General features: G+C 36.5%; 2 protein-coding genes and 1 long non-coding RNA gene across 3 annotated transcripts; all 3 read left to right on the top strand.

Annotated features, from left to right (window-relative positions):
• The first annotated feature begins 8,931 nt into the window (after positions 1 to 8,931).
• On the top strand, positions 8,932 to 10,773 carry LOC118438255 (malonyl CoA-acyl carrier protein transacylase-like). The gene is made up of 3 exons (XM_035858172.1): positions 8,932 to 9,551; positions 9,753 to 9,992; positions 10,212 to 10,773. Exons 1-3 carry the CDS (start codon positions 8,942 to 8,944, stop codon positions 10,697 to 10,699), a joined length of 1,338 nt encoding a protein of 445 aa, XP_035714065.1. The 5' UTR covers positions 8,932 to 8,941; the 3' UTR covers positions 10,700 to 10,773.
• A 1,160-nt stretch (positions 10,774 to 11,933) lies between these two features.
• LOC118438347 lies at positions 11,934 to 14,231 on the top strand. Its single transcript, XR_004836700.1, has 3 exons — positions 11,934 to 12,148; positions 12,443 to 12,981; positions 13,092 to 14,231. It is a non-coding gene; the product is annotated as an uncharacterized LOC118438347 (long non-coding RNA).
• Positions 14,232 to 15,044: 813 nt separating this feature from the next.
• On the top strand, positions 15,045 to 17,472 carry LOC118438160. The gene is made up of 3 exons (XM_035857976.1): positions 15,045 to 15,454; positions 15,785 to 16,012; positions 16,711 to 17,472. Exons 1-3 carry the CDS (start codon positions 15,272 to 15,274, stop codon positions 17,176 to 17,178), a joined length of 879 nt encoding a protein of 292 aa, XP_035713869.1. The 5' UTR covers positions 15,045 to 15,271; the 3' UTR covers positions 17,179 to 17,472.
• Positions 17,473 to 18,480: the final 1,008 nt, after the last annotated feature.

Here is an 18,480-nt window from a genome sequence, read left to right as displayed (position 1 = left end):
TAGAACCGGAAGAGGATAAAGTGGTGATGGACCCTCTAGCATGCTTTAAACCTGCACACTTTTTATGCACGTTAACATCCGATATCACATTAGAATCCGTAAAACAATCGCAAAATATTGATGGTGAAACGCAAGCCTTACTTGCAAATATGCCTTCTAATATGGAGCAAATTGACGGAATTTTGTGTAGAGTAGTGGTGGTGACAGATATCCATTCATTCCAATCTCTTTACGAAAATCACTTTTAAATTATTTTCATGATTCTGAACATTCTGGTCATATGGGTTATCGTAAGACCCTTCAACGGTTAATAGACGAGTTTTTTTGGTTTGAAATGCATGACGATGTCATTTTGCATGTAAAATCTTGTCATGTTGTGTCAAAACAAACAAAAATCCTCAAACGAAACCGCATGGTGACATGCAAGGTAACAAAACGCGTGGTCCCTGGGACACGCTTGCAATTGATTTTATGGGCCTCTCCCCACAACTCAACGGAAAAATACGCAGTTATTAGTAGTGGTGGATCATTTCACTAAATGGGTAGAACTTTTTGCTTTACCTGACGCCACTGCAGAAAGAGTCGCAAAAATTTAGACGAAGAAATTTTTTGTCGATGGGGTGCTCCAAAATCACTTTTATCTGACAACGCGACTAATTTTCAAAGTAAAATCTTGAAAAAATTATGCAAAAAGTGGAATGTAATCATACATTCATTTCTACTTATCATCCACAAGCGAATATTGCTGAAAGAATAAATCGCAATATTCGTGCGATTTTATCTTCGTATTTGGGTACGAGACATACCAAATGGGATGAGTTGTTACATACAACTGCGCTTGCATTGCGTACCGCAGTATTTTTTTTATTGACCTTAAGAATTTGCAAAAAACTTCATGAGTTTAAAATACTGCTAGGACCCCACTCATCAGTAGGAAGAACTATCCCATTTATCTCTTTATTGATATTTATTCTAATAAATAATTTTATGGGCTTATTCCCATACATTTTTACAGCTTCAAGACACATAGTTTTGACCTTAACTTTAAGATTACCTCTATGACTATCTATTATGATGTACGGCTGATTAAATTATACCAAACATATGTTCGCCCATTTAGTGCCACAGAGCACCCCAAATTTATTAATACCATTTATAGTGTTAATCGAATCAATTAGAAATGTAATCCGACCTTTAACTTTGGCAGTCCGACTTATAGCTAATATGGTAGCAGGACACCTATTAATAACTCTTTTGGGCAACCAAACAGCAGCCGCCTCTAACTTAATCTTAGCTAGATTAATCTTAACCCAAATTCTTTTATTAACCCTAGAATCTGCTGTAGCTATAATTCAATCTTACGTTTTTGCGTGTTTATCAACACTATACGCTAGAGAAATTACACCCCACTAAATAAGTAATGATAATAAAGAGAGACCACTCATTCCACTTAGTAGACCAAAGTCCGTGGCCCCTTACTGGGCCACGGGCGCTTTCATTTTAACTACAGGCATTGTAAAATGGTTCCAAGAAATAAATATAAATTTATTTTTATTCGGTATAATAATTATAACCCTAACTTGCATTCAATGATGGCGTGACATCAGACGAGAAGGGACCTTTCAAGGACTCCACACTTCAATTGTAGCCAAGGGATTGCGCTGAGGTATAATTTTATTTATTACATCTGAAAGTATTATTTTTTTTCTCGTTTTTCTGAGCATTCTTCCATAGAAGTCTTGCCCCTTCTATAGAAATCGGTTTAATATGGCCCCCTAGGGGAGTACTCCCGTTTAACCCATTTCAAGTCCCCCTCTTAAACACTATTATTCTTCTTGGTTCAGGCGTAACAGTAACTTGAGCCCATCACAGAATTATAGAAAATAATTTTTCCCAAGCATTCTTAGGGCTACTATTAACAGTCACCCTAGGTGTATATTTTACTTCACTTCAAGCTCTTGAATACTGAGAAGCATCTTTTACAATCTCAGACTCAGCCTATGGGTCAACTTTTTTTATAGCAACAGGATTTCATGGAATCCACGTAATTATTGGCACAACATTTCTTATTGTGTGTCTCTCACGACATATAAAAAGTCACTTCTCAAGAAATCACCATTTTGGTTTTGAAGCAGCTGCTTGATACTGACATTTTGTTGATGTGGTGTGACTTTTTCTTTACATAAGTATCTACTGATGAGGAGGTTAAAGTATATTTATAGTATAAAAAGTACACCTAACTTCCAATTAGAAGGTTCAATTTGTTAGATAAATATAATTTTAATAATATTTATTATCTCATTCGGGCTACCCTCAATTTTAATTTTACTAAACTCTTTTATTGCAAAAAAAAATATACAAGAACGAGAAAAACCTTCAGCATTCGAATGCGGATTCGACCCCAAAAGATCCTCACGACTTCCTTTTTCTCTTCGGTTCTATTTAATCGCAGTGGTATTTTTAATTTTTGATGTAGAAATTACTCTAGTTATCCCCCTGCCAGTTATTCTTACATCAATAAATTGAGCCCACACTCTAACTCTATTAACATTCTTCATCTAATTCTTTTAATGGGACTTCTACATGAATGGAACCAAGGAGCCTTAGACTGAAAATAAATTGTATATTAATAAAATAAAGGATTGTAGTTAAAAATAACATCTGGGTTGCATTCAGAAAGTACTGTGAAAGTCTATCTTACACTAGTAAGAAGCGAAAAATCGCGGTCAGTTTCGACCTGAAAAATTTGGGTTCTCCCCTTATTTTAAAGAAGCCAAAGAAGCGGCGAGCCACTGTTAATGGCTATTAGGCACTCAGCCTCTTTAATAAGAAAAGGGAGCCAAATTTAAGGCCCTAACTTAAAATTTTAACGGTTAAACTCCGTTATTTTCTTTTTTCTATTTTAGTTTAATTAAAAACAAAACATTTTCAATGTTTAAATAAATAAATATATTTTTATGGGATACATTTTCAAGACTCAGTCTTCCCCTACAACTTCAACGTAGTGCTCTTTTATGTAAGCTATAAAAATATAAACTAAGCTAAAAATAAAACCAATACACCCATAAAGAAACTAAATATGAAGAATTTCATTCTTACGGAATTTAATACATCTGCCTTGGAAGAAATAAACTTAGATTTGTCAATAAATCCTTGCCCCCCTAAAAACTCCACTCAACCTTGGTCCGCAAGATTTAAAATTTTTACGCCGTACTTAATAATAGGAGTCAGAGCAAAGGTAGAAATAAAAGGAAGCAGTCACATAGAACCTAAAAAATAGTCTAAACCTGAGGTAGAACTAATTTTCTTTATGACCTTAAAGTCTAATAAGAAAAATAAATAAAGAAAAAACTAAAAATTATAGTAACGACCAATAATTTAAGCCACAGGGGTAGAAAAATAAAATTCATAGGAAATATATAAACTCTAAGCCACCCGCCAGCCAAAACTGGACATAAAAATTAAAAATGTTATCGGAATTAGTATGTTAATTCTCTCAGCTAAACTTAAAAGATACCGGCTACCCATATTATTAAAAAAAGAAAAATACAAAAGGCGAACAGAGTACGTTATGTAAACAATGTAGATAAAACTATTAAGCATCCCATAATTAAATTTATTTTACCTTGAAAAAAAAATTCAATAATTATATCCCTAGAAAAAAATCCTGATAAAAACGGAAACCACAAAGAGCTATTGAAGAAATAATGAAGTACAAAGATGTAACTGGGCAAGAAATCATTAGCCCCCCTATCGCTCGAATATCCTGAGTGTCCCCTATAGAATGAATAAACACCCAGCACATAGAAATAATAGGGATTTAAATATAGCATGAGTTAAAAGATGAAAAAAAGCATACTCGTAGAAGCCCAGCCCCAAAGAGATTATTTTATAACCCGAGCTGACTTAGTGTTGATAAGGCAATAATTTTTTTTAAATCTATCTCAAAATTAGCCCCTAAACCTGATAAATAATAGTCAACATCACAATAAAATAATAAAAAATTATTGATACCTAGAGTGTAATTAAACCGAATTAATGATACACCCCAGCTGTGACTAAAGTAGAGAATGCACAAGAGCCGAAACTGGGGTGGGGGCTGCTATAGCCGCAGGTAACCAGGCAGAAAAGGGTATTTGAGCTCTTTTTGTTATAGCTGCTATAAAATTACTAGGATAATATAAAAGAAACTACTTCGTAACGAATAGACAAACTGCGAATAAAAAAAATTCCATCTACCCAAAATTCAGTAGCCATGAAATGCATAAAAGAATAGCTACATCACCCACACGGTTAGAGAGAACTGTAATATACCCGCATTTGCTCTTTTTACATTTTGGTAATAAATTACTAAACAATACGACACAAGACCGAGTCCGTCCCACCCCAATAAGATTCTAATTATATTAGGGCTTAAAATTATAAAGACTATACTCAAGACAAAGAAATACACTAAAAAAATAAACCGAGTTAAAAACTTGTCCCCTCTATATATATGATTCTATAAAAAAGTACCATAGAAGAAATAAATATTACGAGCCCTGTGAATCTCAAACTTATTCAATCAAAAAATAGAGTTATAATAATAGAAGTTGATCTAAAAGAAAATATTTCTCATTCAACAAATATAGTTTCAGCAGAAAGAAAATATAAAAGACCAAACCGCATACTGATTAAGCTAGCCTCTACAATAGGTAGCGGAGCTCGAGATAAAGCATCTGCTACAACATTGAGCCGACCAGGACAATGTTTAATACATGCTTGAAAATCTTGGATTTTTAAAGCCCATTTTACAAACTTGGAATTGACATCTTTCATGCTGTTGAGCCACACAGGTGCTCTGTTGTCAGTTTCGAGATCGAATTCCACTCCGTCAAGATATTGCTCAAATTTCTTTAATGCCCATACAATACCCAAGCATTCTCTTTCACATGCGTCATACTTCTTCTCTGTATCAGATAATGAACGACTGATAAAACTAATTGGCCTTTCAATGCCATCAATATTTTTCTGACCGAGGCATGCACCAAGACCGAATTCTGAGACATCTACTCTCAAAATAAAACGTTTTGAGAAATCCGGAAAAGCAAGCGTGACTGCTTCACATACTAAATTTTTAAGATTTTCGAAGGCTGATTGCTCTGTTTCTCCCCAAATAAATTTCACATTTTTGCGTAATAATCGAGTTAAAGAATGTGATTTATCAGACAACTTGTCAATGAAATGACGATACCATCCACAAAGACCCAAAAATCTTTTAACGTCATTTGCGTTACGTGGCTTTGGATAATTGCGAACTGCTTCTAACTTTGCGGGATCAGTTTCAACTCCATTTGGAGTTATTAAAAATCCCAAATATTTTAATGTTGTCTTCCCAAATTCACATTTTTCAACATTTGCAGTGAAACCAGCTTCTCTCAATCTTTGCATAATAAATTCAATATGAGCTAAATGTTCTAGCCAATTTTTCGAATAAATAGTGATGTCGTCCAGATAAGCTTCAGCAAATCTACCACGAGCAGGACCAATCGTTTTATTTACTGACCTTTGAAAAACTGAACCTGCTACCTTAAGTCCAAAGGGCATAGATAGAAATTCATATTTTCCAAGATCACAAATAAAGGCAGTTTTTTCTATGCTATCTTCATGCATCTTAATTTGCCAATAACCCTATTTTAAATAAATTTTCGAAATAAAGCATGCATCCCCCAAACGGTGTAACAAGGTATCAATACGTGGCATGCAAAAAGGATCATTTTTCAGAGTTGTGTTAAATTTTCTGTAGTCCAGAGTAAATCTGTAGTCACCACGCTCTGGTACTAAATTAACGGGAGAAGCGCATTCTGAGGTTGAAGGCCGAATAATACCCAATTCGAGCATTTTGTTTACATGCTGTTCAATAATAGCACTTTTGTGCTTTGACACAGGATAAGCACGCTGAGCAATAGGATTGCCCGTCGTGATAAGTCGACATACGTCAGTTTTACATACGCCAATTGTATCCGTAAGCACATCGGGAAATTTGGACAATAATTCATGCAACTCTTTATCTTGAGAAGATGACAAGCCTTGTAAAGCACATAATAAATCGTGATTAGCAAACGTAAGCAGATTAGCAGGTTCGTTTTTGAACCACCACAAGCCGGCGTCTAAATCAGGAATAATTTTAGCTTTTCTAATAAAATCACTCCCAATGACCACATGAAAAGGTAACGAATCAAGAATAATGAAATCGTGCATAAATTCTTTTCCACCAAGATTAAACTTAATATTGCATGCACCTTTCGGCATTAATTTGTTTGAGTCGCCCATTAAAACGGGACGTAAATTTTCGTGGGTAATAGAAACATTTAACGAATTTGCCAATTTGGTATTAATGTAACAGTGAGAAGCACCGATATCAAACAAAGCTTTAATTTCGCGATCAGAAATTTTTAATAGTAATTGAGGGGTCGTTTTTGAAAATAATTCAGCGGATAGCAAAGCGCCCTCTTCGCTTTGCACCCGGTTTAGTTTTTTGTGTTATTTTTGTTCGAAGCGTGGGTCGCCGTTGAGGTCGATGGCGCAGATTTATCACTCTGCATGTGTGTTAAGCTCAGTTCTCGAGCTTTTTGGAAGCACTCTTCCTCAACGTGACCAAAACGTGCGCAAAATTGACACTGTTTCTTGAACTTTTGTGTGTACTTTTGAGATGTATTTTTGTCAGTTTTGTCCGAATTACTGTTCTGTGTAGTGTAGTTTGAATTGTTTGATTTGTGAACTTGTTTTTGACTGTTCTGATTGGAATGAAAATCATTTTGTAAATTGGAATTGTGAGAAACATTAGCAGTTTGAGTAGGTGGGTTTGTGTTATTTTGAGTGGCTTGTGGAGAATTGTGTTTGTAAGAATTGTTCCAAGTTCTTGGTTTGTACTGTGTGTTATCATATTTTAGAATGGGGTCAGATTGTCTTGCCCTCAGCAGTGGTTCTCTTTTCAAGCGTCTCACCTTGTTCATATCGTAAATAACTTCACGAGCTCTCCGATTTAGCTCAGAAATGTCACGGTAATTCCAATGTCTTAAAAATACAGACAATTCAGATAAACATGAATTTAAGATTCTACTTATTATGTCCGCTAAATCAACACTCTTATTGATTTTACGATACAACGTGCAAACATCCCATGCAAAAGTTTCGAATGGTTCGTCTGGTTTTTGACGTTTTTGAAATAAGGCATGCATGAGTTTATCGTTAGACTCTTCATTCCCCTCATATGCATCCAACATTTTAATAAAATCCGGAAAATCTATGCAATCAGATTTACTTTCTCTCCACCATCTCGCAGTATCTGATTCAACTGGAAATCCTTCACCAACTAGCAAAAGCCATTGACTTTCTGGAATTTTGCGAAGTGCAAAATATTCTTTCAATTCTTGGCAATAATGTAACACAGTCATACTACCAGAAATATACTGCGGAAAAGGCAAAGTAGCGTTATCAAAAAAATGTGACTTTGGTGTAATGGTTTCACTAGATCTGTTTCTACTTCTACTGTTTCTACTTTTGAAGACGTTGAATCTGTCGTTTTTGAATAATTTGACCCAACTAATCTTTCAAGCATTTTCTGCATATCAGCCAAAGCTGTATTCATAGTTTCTTGTTGTGTGGTTATCGTACCTACTGTTTTAGCCAGTTTTCCTACAGATTTTTGTAAAGCAGAAATATTAATTTCTGTTTCTGTTTCTGCGACTGAATTTGAACGCAGTAATCGCACATCGTCGTTCGACATGATTGGAAAATTCTCAGAAAATTACTCAATTGCATGTACCGTTAAATTCTACTCCGAAAAATTATAACTATTAATTTTAGAGATTCTACTCAAAATCTACCACACTGGATTATCGGGGTTTTTGAAAAGGGAATTGAACCTGCTTTTCGAAAATTCCTAAGAATAGAAACTATCGAGTAGCAAATCCACGTTGGGCGCCATTTTGTAAGGGGTTTTGTTTGGAAACAACCTTACGAAAAAGAAATGAAGGATAACCAGTGGGAGTTTTGTTAAATAATGAAAATATAAAGTTTTATTTATAATTAAGCATCATTCATATTGCTTACAAACTATCCGAAATAATCATAATGTTAGTTTCCGAAATATAAGGAAACCAATCTGCCCGTCCCAGGCGTCACGGGAGCAAATCTCATGCTCAAGGAAATGGGAGTGTTAGTGATCATACATATATTAGGTATGCAACCGTCTCGGTTGCATGGAGGTTGTTGTTGTTGCAACGGTCACGGTTGCAAACCGAATGATCCCAAGTTGGGCTGGAGCTCGTCCTTTTATAGGGGACCGGCTCGCTTAATATGTAAATAATAGCTAACTAACTAACTAACTAAACTAACTAATAACTAATGTGTAGGTTTGATCTCAATCTCAGAGATCAACCGAACTTAACAACTAATGATAATGTAAATTATTAGATTGCCTGTCTCGGGCAAGTAGATAATGTAGATTTGGTTGTCGCAACCAAATCTACCTAAAGTAAAGTTGAAGGTCTCACTTCATAATTGCTAATCGTAAATCCACTAACTGCCCTGGACATGGGTATAAATACATCTCTAATTTTGTTTGACGTTGGTTAATTGTTCCCCATGCTTGGGACAGATAAGGTTTTACGGTCTTACATTAATAAAACTCGTGACAAAGAAATGAACGAGGAAAATGATTGATAAAAGGATCACGAGTCGTGGCTTGGAGTCGTATTTAAAGTCCAAATTAAGTTTATTGGAGTCACAGGATGCGATCAAGTTAAGTTAATTTGCATTTAAAGTTCAATTTACAAGTCAGGAAACATGGACAAAATGGAAGGTAAATTAATCACGACATAAATTAAATTAATCACTAATTAAATTAAATTACTTCTTAATTCAAAACTTCACTAACTTTACAGGAATAGCATATGGAATGATGGACTTTATGTCGAAACCGTTCGTTGATCCGGACACGGCGGGATGGTCAAGAGTTAAAGAATCCTTGGAAAAGGACAACGTCAAATTGTTTCACGTGTCCGCCTCTGACAAGCCAGAACTGATCAAGTACTTAGATAACGCGCCAAATTTTGAATCTGTCCCTCACCCCGGGAAATTTAGAACAGCTGCCCTCTATCGGAATAAGACGGATTTATTCGCCACCATTGAAGAAATCGTTCAAATAGCTGATTCCTTGCAACCAATTCCCGCCAGCAAGCCGAAGCTATGTTTCCTCATCACGTGTCAGGGGACGCATTATCCCGCCATGGGAAAGCAGCTGTACGCTGAGAGTCCCGTTTTTCGGAAGCATTTCGACTTTTGTGCGGTCCACGTCTTGAAAGAGTACGACATCGATGTGAAGTCGTTTTTGGAGTGGGACGTCGTTCCTGGCGTGGTTCCGGAGTGGATGGAATCGCCGATAAAGTTCCTCCCGTATTTGTTAGCATTGGAATATGCGTTGTTCAAGCAGTGGGAGGAGTGGGGAATAAAGCCGGATTATGTGCTAGGGTTGAGTTTTGGGGAATATGGGGCGGCCGTTTTTGCAGGTATTATGCGATTGACCTACTCTTTCGTATATTCAGCTAACATTAATGTTCTCAATGCCTTGAAGAATTTTCTGAGAAGTTATTTGGTCGTTGGAAAATAATATAAAATAACCTGCCATGAAACCTTTCAGATTTTTTCTGATTGCTCCTATTGGCTGAACTGTACAGTGAATATTTAATTTAAAAATATATATTTTGTAGGAATGATCACGATCGAGGAGGCCTTTAAGTTGATCATGACGAGGATAATTTTGATGACGGAGAACATAAAGGAGGAAGCGTTTTGCGTGTCGCAAATGGGGATGACCAAATACGCGGAAATTTTGGCGGAAGCTAAGACCGCGGTGGGAATGGAGGAAATGTGGTTGGACGTGTCGGCTATTAATTCCCCTGTTCAAACTTGCGTAGTCGGACATTTGAAATATGTCAACCAATTTGCAGGTATATTGGTAGAACTTTTTGAAAAAAATATGAAACATCAAAACGTGCACAATTTTCGGTATTTAAAAAATTCTACATATTTATGCAGCATAAATAAAATTATGGCATTCTTAATGCGATAACGTTTAGAATTCGTAATCCATCTTAAAAATTCCTAACTGTACGATTTCTGCAATTTTATAATTTCAAAATCTACACTTTTTAAAATTTGATTTTCAGCGACTTGCAAGAAACACTGGATAAAAACCTTGATAAAGGAGTACCATCCTTACCACTCTTCCCTTACAAAACCCATCCTCCCGGAATTTCTTAAAACAACCTCCTCAATCCGTTATGTTCCCGGCACAGCGAAATTCATCTCCACAGTGGACGGGAAACTGTGGGAAACTTTGGACCCAAACTACTTTTTGGATCATCTGACCGGGCCAGTCATGTCTATTGGCGCCGTGGAGACGGCCCTGGCCGAGGGCGTGACCCACTTCGTCGAGGTCGGCCCGCACCCAATAATCATCCAGATGGTGAAGGACATCCTGCAAAATAATGACCCCCATGCCGAAAATAAGTACACCTTCGTGACCTCCATGACGAGAAAGGAGGACGATCGGCTCGCCCTTTTGAACAGTGTGGGTAGACTGTACACGGCAGGGTATGACGTAAATTGGGAGAATGTGGACAAGTTTCAAGGTCAAGGTGGAGGTCAGCTTTAAGTTGGGGTGGAATTGAATTTCAATTATTTAAAAACCAAATTATGTTTCGGCAATAAAATATTTTTGATTTTGAATTTTGATTATTATGAACGTTTGAGTTTTGGTATCGCAATGTAATGTGCAGCGAAACTTTTGGAGGTTACCTTTGTGGCCAGAAATATTTATATGGTTTGAGTTAGATTGAGAAATGTATGTTTAGACATTCGTGAATTAAATAAAAATAACTTTTGATAAGTCGGATATCATTTTTGAATGCACAAATTACACTGTTTTAATTTAAATGCATAAAACCTATAATTAGATCTGAGAATTTACTGTTTCATAATGTATTCACAATTTGACGAATTAACCTCTTTCGTACTACTGATTTTTAAATAAAACTTCCCTTCGGTACGATTTTGATTTCATAATTATACCTGATAGCAACCAATTAAAATTTTCCACCAGTTTGCAATATTCGAGTTTTTGACGAAAAATACGAAAAAAACATTTTTTAACATTGGTCGGTATAGGGAAAATTCCAAAATTTTGGGTGAAAAATATCGAAAAAAATCCACTTTTCACCATCGAGTTTTCCACAAAATACCGAAGAAATATTCTTTTTTTAAAGAAATTTTGGTGTCAAGGAAATTTCTGCAGTACACACATTTGTGTATTTCGTCGTCAACGGAAAAATAAAATACTACACAAATGTGTGTACTTCGCCGTGAACGGAAAATAAAATAACTACACAAATGTGTGTACTTCGTCGTTAAGAGGTTAATGCATTTTTCAGTGTCTCACCGAAATGGACGTACAAATTCAATAAATTAAGTGCAGCAAATATTCATATAAATATGTTCTTGTGATTTAATTCGTGTAGTGTAAGTGTAAATACATATGTGTGTATCTACATAAATACGTAAATATGTACATGTTTATGTACATATGAGACAATTCTCAGGAGTTAGATGTCTAAATATTTCCCATGACTTGGAGTCTTATTAACGTAAGATTATTTAGAGTTAAATTCACTCCAAATGGTGTTTCAAAAATTGTATCCTTCCCGTGTTCACACTGGAAACAACGGGTTGAGTAGCATCCCAAGTCTTATAAATCCAGTTTTTTGTGTTGTCTTGTCACCATGCCTTCACAGCGTTCTATGTAACAGCAATGATATTTACTATTATAAAATAAGCTACTGACTTACAGTATAATTCATATGTTGCGTATTACAAATGAAGATACATGGAATTTCATATCATGCAGCTGATGTGTGCATATCCTCCCTCAACCACTAACTTTTCATCACGAACCAATTAAAAATAATAATAATAAAACGTCGTGGAATATTGCAGTTTAAAAGTATTTTACACATTAAATTCCATTATTTTATGGGCAACGCGAATAAAGTGGGTGGTATTTTTTTGCGGAAGATTCCCAACGAATTTGACTCGAACATATTAACAGGTAGGTAAAAAATAAAATTCATATACCAGTAAAGCTTTTCAAATCAATGTGCAGATGTAGGAATTTTGATTCTCTAATATATATTTGTGGAATTGAATCAAAATTTGCATATATTTTTCTACGCATGCAGGGTCCACCAACTCTTGCATCCTTGGAGAATTTCTTATTCAATTACATAAGTTCATCTACATACGAGGATGCATGCAGTTGATGGACCCTGTACATTTATATGTATAAAAATTCATAAAAAATATTTCTCTGCTCACTAATTCTACTTTGATAAATAAAATTTAGAGCTGGGATTATCGCAGCTTTTGCAAAAAAATAATGGGGACACCAGCCCAAAAACGGTCTGCAGAACCAAACGATGAAGATATCGAGGCCGGTATCCCACTAAATCCTGTCCCCCCGGAGGAGTCTCCCCCTCAAAAATCCGACCCTTGCTCACCCACCCCTGCAGATGAGCCCTTCAACGCCTTCCTCTTCGAATGGAGGACACGTTTCTTCCTCTACACGGTCTACTTTCTCCTCGTACTTTCCCTCTCGTGGAATTGTTTCTCCGTGACGGAAGGATGCCTCACAGCGACTGGAATTTTGACCCTGATCATCCTCCGTACTGTGGTCACGGACAAGTGTGACCCCGTCGATGTCACGTTAACCCCAAAATCATCTGCAACATGGCGGACCAAATGTGGACATTACTGCTCATGGGTGACCTGCTGGGTCATGACGCTTATTGTCCTGGTTTCATTCGCCTTCGTCAATCTCGTCCAGAGCAGGATTATCGATAGGGACAGAATTTTGCAAAATTGTGCACAATGAGGCAATAATTGGTAAGAGAGAATTTACATTAAAAATAAGAATCTCGTAAAAATTTTGCGATTCAGACCAGAAATTCGTAATTTTTAGCATTAAATATTTTAATTTTTTTACACTATTTCAGGCAATAACTCTTCCCTGTTGGAGCAACTGAATGACGCCCCCAGCAGGTGTTTAATCCCTTGCGACGTGATCTACTTCTACCCCATGGCCCTCCTCTTGTTCGACCTAATATTTTGCTACACTGGACTTTTTCGCGTCTTAGCGATCACCTTACACAGCATTCTTGTCCCTGTTTGGACCCGACTCGTCATATTTTTAACTACTCCCCCGGCGTCAACTGTCTTCAAAGTGATTGCCTTCTTAATTTGGATCTCTGCAAGTGTGACCCTGATCGGAATCTGTGCCCTCATTTTGGCCCGATTTGGATTCGAGCAAGACAAAGGGCTATGCATTGTTATGGTAGGCTGCATAATTTTTTGGGTTGTCGGGTTCCTAGTCCCGCTCCCGGGTTTGATTTGTCCCCAGAGAAATTTTCTCCTAAGCGCTGAACGTGTCGAAGAAGCGTGTTAAATTGTCGTGACGCTATTTTGTGCGGGCGCATTTTTGATGACGACATTCGTGGCGTGGGCGGTTCGAACTTATTCAGATCGGGAAAAAACTTATTACAGAGCTGTCAGTATCTTCAACTTAACGGCGGATCAAGAAACTGATCAAGTTTTACTAAAGTTCGGGAGTGACGCCGAGTTCTGGGTTCTACTGGCGGGGTTCTCGCTAATTTATGCGGGATGTTTTGCCCTGGCGAATTTAAGCAATTTGCGGAAATCCAGGCTTACTTGGACCTTGGCGGCGGGGGCTTTTATCATCCCGCTCATTCCCCTATTGTTTACGTTGGGAGTGATGGCGGGGATTTATATTTGTGTAATTAAAACGATGTGTGTCACCTTGACAACCCTTCCCCAGTGCCAAGCAGACCTACTCCTGACATTCCACTGTATCGTTGGAGGGATGGAATCTGGCGATTACAACATCCACCACTCGGATATTGAGAAATTCCAGGGGAAATAAATCGAAATTTGTGTAGGGAAGTTCTGTAAAGAAGACACTTTTCACTTCTGCTAATTACATATTTATATCTGTTAAATAATTGGTATCGTTCTACACTTAAAAATAAAGCTCTATATTGTGTTATGTTATCTACGTTTGCAAAAGTATTTAAGTAAAACAGAGTAGAATAGGTGGTTAATTGATATTATATTGAATATTTTGGGTAAATTTGTATTTTGTTACAAAAAATAAATTCTAAATTTTTCAAGTTTGACTTCAAATATTTTGACCAATACCAATCATCGTACAAACTGCCTCAAGAAACTTGGACTGCATAATTCCTAAATTTCAACCAAATCTTAGGGTGACACTTTACATCATCGTATTGTCAGTCATCTCCGTAACCCTGGAATTGAAGTATGATCCCAAGTGGTCAAATGGTCCTTTGTGAATTTACAGCATAACAGCAGCGTGACAAAAATCTTACGAATCGAACTACACGACAACAAGGGGCATCAAGAAAGGCAAGGAATTGACGTAATTTATGCAAATAATCTAGTTCGTACAATAAGCACTCGTAAACCCTGTTGGCCTTCATTCAAAAGAGATAAACATGAACGTAAATTGCTATCAAATTAAAAAAATATATCCTGAAGTGATAATTTTATCTACAACATTATATACTTATCGTTAGTCGAGGTATGAGTATAAAAGCATATAAATAACCGGATTGTTCATTAACTTATGTACTCATCACGAGTTTTACGAATTTGTTGCTCTTCCAAACATGGAGAACATTGATTCAAATCAAGATGGAAATAGAACACCAAGTAATACATATCTAAGTCACTAAAAATTGTATAAAGTTGTTTACACTAATTAGTGTTTTATGCTACTTTACAATCCTGCCACGGTTATACATATGTAAAACAAAACCCAACGTTTACCACTCCTCAGCATTTTCCAACTCGTTGTAATTTCTGTTTGTAAATAATATGATCACATCTACAAAATCAAGTTCCTTATTACTTTGAGCACTGATCTGTGCTCAATCTGCAGTGATTCATAATGTAAATAGAGTGTAAGGAAGGACGAAATTTATAATCGTCGTCTCCACGCAGCCTTTTGTGCCAAGCATTCTCGGTTCCAAAGTACACTTCATCTTCACCTTTTTTCAGAATAGAGTAGAATATCCACCAAATCCATAGGTCACGTCACCGTTAAGACTTCGGTGGTTACCTGGTAACCACAGCAACTATGGATATTAAAAACTTTATAACCCACTGTCGGCCGGGTGCCTTCTTCTGGACGGTTTACATATTTTTATTCGCCTTAAGCCCCGTCGATAACCCGTTCACGATTAAAACAGTGGCGACATTCGTAATCACATTTTTCTGTCTGTACCCATCTACCAGTTTGTACAACAACTACTTCGACAAGGTAAATTGGCATGTTACTGGGATTATGTAAACTTTTGAAAAAATAATGTTCAGAAAATATGTATGTAAATACATTATTTAAATAAGTAATAACCAAATTCAAAATAATTTTCAAAATTGCCTAAAAATGCTCCAAATTTCTCGGAAATTTTCAAAATTTCCAAGGAATGTTCTACAATATTATTAAATTGTTAGAAGCTTGACAAAGGGTAAAATTTAGTCCGGCTTTAGTATAGCTTACTTAGCACAGGATTCATAGTGCTTTTAGTTTTCAAAAGTGTAACATAATTTGTAAAAGTTCAATAGTTGTTAAAATACAATTTCCTGTTAGGACGAAGGTCCCGTGATGATGATGGAGAAACCCGCCCCAATAACGGACGCCCTCTGGTACGGGAGCCATATCCTGGACGCCATCGGTTTCGTCTTAGCTCACTCCTACGGAGGTGGATTTCAATACACCGTCGTGATATTTGCCGTCACGCAACGCCTCTACAGCCACCCCTCGGTTCGCCTTAAAGCTCGTCCATATGCATCCTTTCTCATCTGGAATTTTGTTGAGGTATATAACACATTCAATGTTTATGCACTTTAAAAAATAAGTACTTCTTGTGGGGTGTATTTGCTTCGGTATTTTTTGGTGGTCTAGTATCAGTCTAAACCTCTTTGCTGTCAGTTAAATTTCAGAAATATTCCGTTGCGTACCAATTACACACATTTGTGTAACGATTTTTTTGTCACTTGACTACAAATCCATTTTTCGAAATATTACTTTGTCTACCAATTACACGTATTTGTGTAATAGAATTATTTTCATTAGCTACCAATTAGAAACGATATCATTTTCCACTGCGTACCAGTTACACAAATGTGTATAATTATCTATCTCGGGGATTTTAACAATTCTGGTAGTCAATGGAAATCTATCAAGTTGTAAAATGCCGGATAGAGTAAAATTTCCAAAAAATACATCGGGAGCTAAGAGAAATAATTTTGCTACACAAATATGTGTAGCAAAAGTAACATTTCGAAAAATAGTTTATTGTATTTAGTTAAGTGATAAAAAATCGTTACACAAGGTGTGGAATTGGTAGCCAAGAGGTTAATATAGGTTTTTATAGATGTTGGTGTTCTGGGATCCAGGTTTTTTATGCCACCATGTATCTTTAGTCTCGCCATATTCAGGAGAAACACAAAACTAAATAATAAAAAACACACAGGGTCCTTCTTTGTGACATGCTTTCAAATTTTTGTCAATAGGGATACGTCACCACAATCGGGATTTACAATGCTTGTAACAGTTCTGTCGACACGTGGAATCCTCAGGCCCACGCGGTCGCTTTGATAACAACCACCGCACTGTTGGGAAACTGGCCGTTGACGCAGGTGTATCAGCACGCGGAGGATGCGTGCAATGGTGACGTCACCCTGAGCATGATGCTGGGGGTGAAGGCTTCCCTTCAGTTCGCCTACGGTGTCCTTGGTCTCGCGGGCTTAATGCATTTCGCTTGCTTTTATGCTTGGATTGACAATCCATTGCTGGTGAGTGGCGTCTTTGTCGTGTGTTTCTTTCCGGTTGCCGTGGCCCTAAGGAGGTGGAAGATGAAGGTAGAGAAGGACGAGGAGGAGGCTAATTTCGCAAATGCTATGAGCTGTGGAAACACGGGGGCCACTTCGGCAACGTTTTTCTATACTTGGTTGCTTATTTATCAGAAGGTGATATTGTAGACGGGGAGAATTATTTTCTTGGAGTTTGGGTATACACAATATATTTTTATGAATTGAATTTTTGCCGAAACTGTCATATTTTTAAATTGGGCACCAGTGAAAAGTGAAGTGGTGCAGTTTTATATTAAAATAGTGAGTGTACACTGTTTTTCTTAGGTACGTATATCAAGCACATTATTAGACGCACTAAAAACTAAACTAAGAATTCTAAGAATTTTAAGAATTCTCGATTCGCAAAGGCGAAAAAATATTTGTATTGTCAGTCGCAAATAAAACCGTAAAAATCAAAATACACGTTTGATTATTATTCCACGTACACGTTCCTTCTTCACAGTTTTACATATAGTTTTACATATACACATTTGCATACATTGAAATTATGTGTAACACGATTATTTACTGCATACGATTTTCGCAATTTGCAAAAAATTGAAAATGTTTGCATCACTTTTTTCGCATATTCGTGATCGGGCTGAAATTCCGCGGACAAGTGTATGTATATATAATTTATCAATATTCTATAAAGTTCATTTCATTATTCCAAAGGCTGGTGGCTATGTTAAAATCTTTTGGCGAATGAAAAGTTTTTATGCAGCTCTCGCCAAATATTTCGCAAAAACGCGATTTTGCACCGCAAGTTCTATGACGAAGTTTAAGTTTCACTAAATTATCTGTCGATTAAGGCTATTCGGAAGGACATCGAGATCGGACAGTAGTTGAGGTTCCCCTGTTAGTAAATTTTTTCGTTGTTATATATTTGCCTCGGTAAGAAAAATGTCATTCATGATACCCGTTTGAACCTCTTTACATTTTTACTATGTACTTATGTATAAGCTGAAAGAAATCTTGTATGTACATATTTGCGTACGCGTACATACATACATATGTATACCATGAAACTTTTCATTGCATTGGCAATATACATACGCGATATGTTTCTCCAATTAATTCACTCTGACAACTTTCACTTGCGAATATTTATACAAAAAACATACCGGTCTAACAGGATACTAATATTCAAATGTGTTAAAACACTGACTTACGGTATTCTTGCATACAAATCTGCAAATTAATCCTCCATCCACTATTTCTTCTAAATACTACAATTTTAAAAACCTGTTTAAACGCAGGAATCATCAGGCTAAATACACACATGCATACACATGTTTTCCATCAAATTTAATGTCCACAGTTCAATCATGTCCATCAAATCTTCGCGATCATGAAACCCTACGTGTTCATAGTTATCAGTTTAATCACAAATTGTCCTCCCTGTACAAATTTACTTCTTCCTTTTGAAAT

The sequence above is a fragment of the Folsomia candida genome, unplaced genomic scaffold, assembly GCF_002217175.1.
Source record: "Folsomia candida strain VU population unplaced genomic scaffold, ASM221717v1 Fcan01_Sc019, whole genome shotgun sequence".
NCBI classification, from domain to species: domain Eukaryota; kingdom Metazoa; phylum Arthropoda; class Collembola; order Entomobryomorpha; family Isotomidae; genus Folsomia; species Folsomia candida.
This window is presented reverse-complemented; position numbering and strand designations above follow the sequence as displayed.

Coding starts and splice junctions, on each gene's coding strand:
- LOC118438255 (XM_035858172.1), top strand. CDS start 8,942: ATGATGGACTTTATGTCGAAACCGTTCGTTGATCCGGACACGGCGGGA. Junction 9,552..9,752: donor TGGGGCGGCCGTTTTTGCAG/GTATTATGCGAT, acceptor TATATTTTGTAG/GAATGATCACGATCGAGGAG. Junction 9,993..10,211: donor ATATGTCAACCAATTTGCAG/GTATATTGGTAG, acceptor TTTGATTTTCAG/CGACTTGCAAGAAACACTGG.
- LOC118438160 (XM_035857976.1), top strand. CDS start 15,272: ATGGATATTAAAAACTTTATAACCCACTGTCGGCCGGGTGCCTTCTTC. Junction 15,455..15,784: donor ACAACAACTACTTCGACAAG/GTAAATTGGCAT, acceptor ATTTCCTGTTAG/GACGAAGGTCCCGTGATGAT. Junction 16,013..16,710: donor TCATCTGGAATTTTGTTGAG/GTATATAACACA, acceptor TTTTGTCAATAG/GGATACGTCACCACAATCGG.